We start from the raw sequence: 9424 nt of genomic DNA on the forward strand, positions 1-9424 counted from the left end.
TTTGCTAACTCATTAGAATTTGAGTGTCACTCAGAGCTTGTGATCTGTCTCTATCTTGAAGTGGAAACCAGGAACATAATCTGTGAACTTCTTGCAAGCTGCTGTAGTAGCTAATACTTCCTTCTTTATCACTGCATATCTCTGTTCAGTCTCTGTCAGTGAACAGGGTGCATAGTAAGCGGCCTGCCCTTTCCATCCATCTGTATGTGAAAGATTACAGTCCATGGAAGATGCATCTGCAGCAAAGATAGTGGGTAGCTCTGGGTCATAGGGAGTTAAAATATCAGGTGATATCAGTACCTTCCTTGATTTTCTCAAAAGACCTCTGTTGTGCTCCTCCCAGGACCAGGTATTGTCCGGTTGCAACAGCTGACGTAGTGGCTCATTAACAACAGTAGGTTGGGCAGGAACTTTCCGACTTGGTTCACCATATCCATGAATCCCTGAAACTCGGTCACATTCCAAGGAGCTGGAAACTCTAACTTAAACGTTCTTGTCTTCTGTGGGTCAATTCTGGCACTGAATGTATCCACAATATGCCCAAGGAACTTTACAGTCAAGTTTGTTGTTGAGTGTAAATCCTGCTTCATCTAAGTGTAGCAGCACAGCTCACACTCTAGTGTCATGTTCTGGATCCATGGATCCAGATGTGACATATGGCTCCATCCAGTCCTCCTAGGATGCTTGACATTGTCCTTTGGAAGATTTCTGGCCCTGATGTGATGCCAAAGGATAATCTGTTAAAGCAAAACCTCAAAAGTTATGAAGCTTGTGAGCAACTTAGACTCATCATCAAGATGTGATTGCAAAAAAAGACATAATTTGCATCTAGCTTCATGAAGATTGAACTCTTTCCCAATTTAGCTAATCTCTCGTCTACAAACAATATAGGATGAACTTTGCGATCAACTGCTTTGTTCAGCTGTGTAAGATATATGCAAATTCTGATAGATCCGTTGGATTTTGGCACTGGGGCCATTCCCAAGCACTGGCTTGTTGGTTCTGTCACAGGTGAAATAGCTGCCACTTCCAACATAGAGTCAATTTCCCTCTTTACTTTTGGCAAGAGTGGATGAGGAATTATTCTGGGTATCTACAGGCACACTGTCTTCGTTTCAGGGCTTACAGTGAGGTGGTATGCTGGCTTCAACTTTCCTCGTCCTGTGAACAACTGTGGGAAATCTGCCCTGAGGTTTTTGGGCTGATCTTCTTGGCTTTTCAGTTCCTCTACTCTGCAAATCATATGTAAGTCAGTACAGCTCTTCCTGCTCAAAAGTGAGCAACTCTGGTTCTCAATCACATACAATGTTTCTGTGATTTCTTTCTCCCGATATTGGAGAGTTATGTTTAGTTCTCCTTTAACCTTGAGTTCTATGCCTCCTGGCCACTATGGTTTTTTGCATGTTGGCTGAAGAGAACTTCTCTCCAACCACGGTTCGGCATCAGAAAGAACCAAACCTGTGTCTAACTTAAAGTGTGTCTTGTTTTCCTCTACTAAGATATCAGCATTCCAGTAGCTTCTTGGATCTCCCAAGGTAAGGAGCCTCAATATCATGGATATCATCTATTTCATAGATCTTGGCACCTTTCAAAGGCTTCCCTTTGTATGTATACTGTACAGGCTTCTTGCTACGGTACATAACCTGGAAGTGGCCCATCTTTCTGCATATATGGTGTTTGGCATTATTGGCAGAGCAGTTTTCATGCCTGTGTTTTCCCTGCTATACCAATTGGTTAGCAAGGGATGTTGGACACTCTTCCTGTCTCTCCTTTTTTTTATGACAGCTTCTCTGCTTTTGAATTTGACATACTCTACTGAGTCAGCTGCTTTTGAGATAGGACTCCCCCTCTCACTTGAAACACAGATTGATTTTGCTTCTGACCTCAGCTCGTTTACTCAGTTGAAATGCCTTTGCCAAGGTTAGATCATCTGTCAACCGCAAGTGGTTAGACAAGGCCTCATCCAACACTACCACAACAGTTCTGACTATGATCAGCTCATTTTTTAAGGTGCCATACCTACAGTTCTCTGCAAGTCTATACAGGTAATTTATAAATGCATCAATACTTTTCCCATATCAGTGAGTACATTTGTTAAATTTAGCCTGCTCAACAATGGTATTCTTTCTCAGACTAAAGCATGTATCAAGTGCTTTGATTACTCCCTTGTACATGGCTTTTTTTCTCAGCGATTCTCTGCCTGATGAGGATATCATCTGCACAGTCACCCATCACATATAATAGTGTTCTGACCTGCTCACTGCGTGCCTTCATAGTGAAGCCTAATGTGGTTCAATATCTACCAAATCACTGATACCAGTTCAGCCATGTTTCTGCTTGGTTGGGCCTTGTGAATTTCTTGAAGCTTTCCAGTAGTGGTAGAGACTTTTCCACAACTGTTCTTTCACTCGCTGCCACCATATAATACTCTTGGTATTGTCAGTCTAATGCAGAATATTTACTGTGCCTGCAGAGGTCTATAAAACAGGAGCTTTATTAAGTGTTATGATACGGCAGTTGGTATTTGCCAGGCTGACCAAATCCACAAGGGAAACTTGGCCACACTATCATAACAGTTTTGTAATTTGTATTTATTACGAGAAGATTTGTGCACTGACTTTAAAAGTAATGAGTCCACTAACACCTTTAGAGATTTTAAAAATTAAATTAAAACCTTTATTCACAAAGAAAAGAATAAAACATACAAAAGATTACAATTACACGGTCACTATGTTTTGTAACAATTCCCAAAATTCCTAGTTAACCAGACTCCCAACTACATACCCCTTTTAGGCAACAGTCCAAAATAGATTTTAAATTTATAGCAACAATCCAGCAAGGTTACCACAAGCACCCACTCAGCACTGGATTTCCAACGGCTTTTAACACAACTTTGGTTACTGGAACAGCAGACTTCTGCAAAGTGGCTAGAGGCTTTTCCCCAGGTCTGTTTCACACAGTGTACCCTTTGGATATTACATGGCCACATCACACACAGCCTTCCATCCTTCTTCAAATATATTTCTTCCTCTTTAATCTGTAAATCCTATTACTCCCACATGTTTTTGGAATTTAGTTTACCCATAATATAAAAATATTTTACGTTATTATGGACAGTACTTTTGGGAAAAATCAACGTAATAACCTACCTTATTTATGTTGTTAGTTGTAAACATTCTGCCATGTCTCTTTCAAAACCAAACACCTCTCCACTTATCCTAAAATGCAAATTTCATTCACACCCTATCTGCCGTCTCTAATTAAATCAGCCACACACACAGACCCATCCACACAAACGCAAACACAAACCTACTTTACAATACCCCACAATAATACTATGAAAAATATGAGAGTTTTGTGACATCCCATCCTTATGGAAAAATGAACCGTCATTATGTTAAAAGACAGCTTCATTTTCTCAACCCATCTTATATTACATACTATACTTATCTATATACAAAAACTATTACATTACCAGGGACATGCATTAACATAACAATCTATACACATCCTTTGTATCAACAGTCCAGTGTCAATGTTTTGAATGTCCAATTTCCTTTGACCTTTAAAGTCTCAACAATGCATCTGCAATTAAATTTTCTTGTCCATTACAGATTACATGTATAATCTGTAAATTAAATGGTTGTGGTAATAAACTCCATCTGCACAGTCTTGAACTTCGGTCTCAAAATTTGTTCAGAAATGTTAAAGGATTGTGGTCTGTATAAACAATTGTTTCTGACAAATCACTTGCAACATAAACCCCGAAACACTGCAACGCTAACACCAGGCCTAGAGTCTCTTCTTCAATGGTTGAGTATCTTCTCTGCTGCACATTCAGGTGCCATGAAAAAGATCCTATCAGCTTCTCAATTCCAGTTTCATCATCTTGCAACAGCATAGCACCAATGCCCAAATCACTTGCATCCACCACCAACTTAAACTGCTTGGGAAAATTTGGTACTGCCAAAACTGGTGTTGTAGTAAACACAGTTTTTAAACTGTCAAATGCCTTCTGACACTCCTGTGTCCATTGAAACTTCTGGTTCCTTTTTAGTAGTTCAGTCAATGGAGCGACCACACTGCTAAAATTTGGTACAAGCTTCCAGTAAAATCCACCCATGCCCAGAAATCTCAAAACTTTCTGTATTGTTGTAGGCACTGGGAAATTCATGATGGCTTTTACTTTCACATCTCCTGGAGCCACCTGACCATGTCCAATGGTATGGCCTAAATATATAACTTGCGCTTTTGTAAATTCACTCTTAGCCAAGTTCACCACCAAATTAGCTTCTTGCCATCAATCAAACAGTTCTTTCAGATGTTGTAAATGCTCCTCCTACATTTGACTAAAAGCTACCAAGTCATCAATATAAACAGCACAATTGCTCAGCCCTGCAATTACTTTGTTCGTCAGCCTTTGAAATGTTGCTGGTGCATTCTTCATACCAAATGGTATAACTTTAAATTGATATAGTCCATCTGGCATCACAAAAGCCGATACCTCTTTTGCTCTCTCCGATAAAGGTGATTGTCAACATCCTCTTAGCAAATCAATCTTTGTGATAAGCTCTAATTGTCCTGCATTCTCAATACAATCTTCCAACCATGGAATAGAATATGAATCCGCTTTTGTCACTGTATTTACTTTTCAATGATCCACACAAGAGTCTTTGTGTTCCATCCAGCTTCAGTACCAGCACAATAGGCGAACTCCAGTTACTGCAACTAGATGTCATTCTGAAGCATGAGTGCGATTTCTTTTTGTACTTGAGATTATTTCACTGGATTTAATCTATAAGGATGTTGCCCTATTGAAACTGAATCACCCAAATCTACATCATTTGTAGCTAAATTTGTCTTCCCCAGCTTATTCCCACAAATAGCTTTGTGTGACTGCAATAGCTTTTCCAAATCACTTTGACATTTGTCTGGAAGTTAATTCAATATTACATTTAAAATTTTAAGTACCCCTTTATTGCCCAATTTGATTAGAAGGAAATCAATTTCAGAATCCTTCATTTCTACCCCTTTCTCCTTATTTACCACCACTAATACTTCCTTTTGGTTATCTTCGCAGTCAAAGTACTTTATAAGCATATTTACATGACACACCCTCTGCTTCTTTCTTCTATCTGGAGTATTTATTACTTCACTCAGTTTCTTTTCAAACCTTGCCTTTAATGGTTCACCTAACACTGGTAACAAAACTTACACTTTTTCCCCAGCAACAGAAGTATGGGCTTTGGCCCTCTTATCTGCTTTTACCTTCACCCCCTGCTGTGATATCTTTAAATTTTCCTTAGCTAACTCACATGCTATTTTCAATCTTTCTCTGAAGTTTGTCACATAATCCAGGAGACTAGTTTCCGAATTCTGACCCACTAACTTCTCCTGAGTCAACTTAAGTGGTCCCCTTACTTCATGATCATAGATTAATCCAAAAGGGTTAAATCCTGTTGATTCATTAGGAGCATCCCTAATAGCAGATAACAAGAATGGAATCCCCTGATCTCAATCCTGTGGATAGTCTTGACTATAATCTCTCATCATGGTTTTTAAAGTTTGATGCCATCTCTCTAAAGCACTTTGTGATTCAGAATGATAAGCTAATGATGTAAACTTTATCCCTAGGCTGTTCATTACTTCCTTAAACAGTTGTGACATGAAATTTGAACCCTGATCCGACTGTATTTATTTTGGCAACCCATATCTTGTAAAACATTTAGCCAACTCCTCTACAATTCATTTTGCTGTAATATTTCATAAAGGCATTACTTCTGGAAACCTTGTAGACACATCCATAATTGTCAGCAAGTTCTGATTTCCATATTTAGTTTTAGGGAGGGGTCCTACACAATCAATCAGGACTCTGATAAAAGGTTCCTCAAATGCTTGAATCAGAATTAAGGGTGCAAGTTTAATCACTGCTTGAGGTTTTCCTGTTAGCTGACATGTATGACATGATCTACAGAATTTGATGGCATCTTTATGCAATCCTGGCCATTAAAAATGATTTTGTATTTTCACCTGAGTTTTCCTAATTCCTAAGTGTCCCGCTATTGGAATTTCATGAGCTCCTCTCAATATTTTATTTCTGTATCCAGATGGTAAAAGTACTTGATGTACTACCTCCCATCTTTCATCTGCTGAAATGTAATGATGTAAAGAGCACCTGATTCCCATATTACACAGTTGGAATTAGCCCCTTATACTACAGCTGGAATCCTGGAACAATAGCAAAAAGTTATGGAGGATGAATGGCAGAACCTGCTGTGGAAATCCAGGCCTAATGAGTTATGCAGGCTTTAGAAGGAGACACTTGAGCTACCAAAAAGGAGAACATTTTTACCATGAAAAACAAACACATGAATGGTCTGAGGCAGAAATAGGATTGTGAAAGACTTCAGATTAAGAGGACAACACAGACTAGAATATAGATTTTGTTGTCGATGAACACCATCAAGGTGTCATGCTCTGCGTGCTGTGAATCTTTTGCAGAAGAAAAACAGATAAAATCAGAAAGCACAATTAAAGCACCATAAGAAACAACGTATAAAAAAGGAGGTTTTCTCAAAGTCAGTCTAAAGATACAGCGAATATCTGGGGAATCAAGGAAAGATAGCAACAATCAAAATGGTGCAGAGGTAGACTTAACTGATTTTGATATAAAAACACTCTCTCAGAGTAGAAGGAATTCTGTAAAGATGTGAGGGAAGAGGTAGTAAAGATTAAAATGCTGTGCTTTGTGACCAAAATACTAAAAGTAAATATCCGTTTACAAAGTAATGGGTTATCAGTGGCTAACAAAATAACCAAAATACTATCCATTGTCTCACCTGAGGGAGATTATAAACAATATTTGTTTTTGTGGATACAGAAGATCACATGAGCTGGCCTATCAAGGATGTTATGGAGAGCAATTTGATAACACAAAGTTAAAGAAGCCAGAAGTTATAAGAAAGTAATCAGTGAGAACTGTTAGCTGAAAGGGCCTCATCTAAAATGACTTTTGCCACCACAGGCAAGTTTCTAAAGGTATATTGCATATAGTTTGCGGGGTGAATGGATGTTTCTCATTCCACGCATCCCCTATGTTTTCAAGAATGGTTGAGCCAAGGTAAAGAGCCAAGAAAGAAAGAGTTGCATTTATATAGTGCTTTTCACGAACACCACACTAAACGTACTTTACAGCCAATGAAGTACTTTTTAAATAGAGTCACCATTATAATGTAGGAAACACAGCAGCCAGTTTACACGTAACAAACTCCCACAAACAGCAGCGTGATAATGATCAGATAGCAGGCCGCTTAGCTCAGTTGGCCAGATGGTTAGCGTCATGCTCAGAATAACACCAAAGCATGGGTTCAATTCCCATTCAGCAGGCACACACTTGGGGCCTGCCTCCTCGACCTGCCCCTGAGAACGGGAGGCAATGGCGAACCACTATTAACAAAAAATTACCAATAAAACGTTTCAGGATTAAGCATCAACAGACAATGAGCCAAGGAGCTGCCTTTGGCAGAACACACATGACATGACAATGATCAGATAATCTGTCCTTGTGATGTTGATTGAGGAATAAATATTGACCGAGATACCAGAGATAACTCCTTTATCTTTTGAAATAGTGTCATGGGATCTTTAATATCCACTGAGCAAGGTAGATAGGGCCCTTGGCATAAGTTCTCAGCCAAGAAGCAGCAACTCCTACAGTGCAGAGTTCCCTCAGTACTGCACTGGAGAGTCAGCATTGATTTTTGTGCTTAAGTCCTGGAGTAGGACTTGAACCCAGAACCTTGTGACTCAGGCACGAGTGCTAACAACTGAGCCAAAGCCAACACTCAGATTCAGGACACGACAGAAGCTTTTTGTGATAAAAACAAAAAACTGTGGATGCTGGAAACCCAAAACAAAAACAGAAACAGAAATACGTGGAAAAACTCAGCAGGTCTGGCAGCATCGGCGGAGAAGAGCACAGTTGACGTTTCGAGTCCTCATGACCCTTCAACAGAACTAAGTAAAAATAGGAAAGGGGTGAAATATAAGCTGGTTTAAGGGGGGGGTGGGAGGTGGAGGGGGGTTTGTTGGGACAAGCAGCCAGTGATAGGAGGAGATAACCAAAAGATGTCACAGACAAAAGAACAAAGAGGTGTTGAAGGTGGTGATATTATCTAAAGGAATGTGCTAATTAAGAGTAGAGAGCAGGACAAGCAAGCGATAGCTCTAGTGGGGGTGGGGTGAAATAATACTAAAAGGGCATAAAAGGTATAGATAAACAATGGGTAGAAATACATTTAAAAATAATGGAAATAGGTGGGAAAAGAAAAATCTATATAAATTATTGGAAAAAACAAAAAGGAGGGGGAAGAAATGGAAAGGGGGTGGGGATGGAGGAGAGAGTTCAAGATCTAAAATTGTTGAACTCAATATTCAGTCCGGAAGGCTGTAAAGTGCCTAGTCGGAAGATGAGGTGCTGTTCCTCCAGTTTGTGTTGAGCTTCACTGGAACAATGCAGCAAGCCAAGGACAGACATGTGGGCAAGAGAGCAGGGTGGAGTGTTAAAATGGCAAGCGACAGGGAGGTCTGGGTAATGCTTGTGGACAGACAGTTTTTTTGTGGTCTTTTTATGGTCTCAACCACTTATTTTCTCCTCATTCATTTCTAGTTACATCCAGAGGACTCTGAAAATTAAGTTTATACTGAAATTGTTTCCTGGGGCGATTGACTGTGGTCCTATGCAATCATTGTTGCCTTCTGTCTGTATCATCTAAATGATTGCTGAAATGGGTAGGATACCAACACTTAGTGATTTTTCTTTTGGTTTTTAAACCCATCTGTTTATTCAGGCCATTGAGCTGGCTGACAATAGAATTCAACATATATTGAAGAAAGACTATAGGCGGACAATTTCTGATATTGAAAACAGATAGTTTAGTCAATGAAGTTGTTTCTTATTGATAACAGCAACGATTCAGATCTTTACATCATTTGTTAGTTTCCTGCCATTTTCAACTCCAAAATGAGGATGAACAAAACTCATAATGAAGGACACCACAATTTAAAAAGCTAAGTGTACATTTTCCTCAGTTTGTTAGTTTGTATTAAAAAAGACAAATCATAAAATTGATCTGAGAAAGAATATGAAAGCAGTAACTCACGAAGTTATGCACCAAGATTGACGTTATTCTGAAAAGTCAAAGATTCATAATGAAAGAGTAGCTGAAATAACAAGGACTTAAAAATTAAAATACATCACTTGCGATTATATACATCAGTGATTAAATACATAATGCAGAAATTTGTTCTGGACTCAGTTAGTATCAAGATACTGGACTAGTTTTGGTTGCCTAATGGGGGTCAGAGAGGAATTTCCCACAGTTTTTTTTTCCTTAATTGGCCTGGGTTTTTAATCTCTTTTTGC

General features: G+C 39.1%; 1 protein-coding gene across 1 annotated transcript in view; it reads left to right on the forward strand.

Moving 5' to 3' along the window:
- The window catches only part of kcnh5b (potassium voltage-gated channel, subfamily H (eag-related), member 5b), a 322323-nt gene extending 313586 nt beyond the window's left edge, over nucleotides 1–8737 (forward strand). The window contains exon 11 of the mRNA XM_078563325.1: nucleotides 8669–8737. Within this exon, the coding sequence (XP_078419451.1) occupies nucleotides 8669–8695 (27 nt within the window). The 3' untranslated portion in view covers nucleotides 8696–8737. The remainder of the gene's footprint in view (nucleotides 1–8668) is intronic.
- The last annotated feature ends 687 nt before the right edge of the window (nucleotides 8738–9424 follow it).

The sequence above is a fragment of the Cetorhinus maximus genome, chromosome 18 (genome assembly GCF_964194155.1).
Source record: "Cetorhinus maximus chromosome 18, sCetMax3.hap1.1, whole genome shotgun sequence".
NCBI classification, from domain to species: domain Eukaryota; kingdom Metazoa; phylum Chordata; class Chondrichthyes; order Lamniformes; family Cetorhinidae; genus Cetorhinus; species Cetorhinus maximus.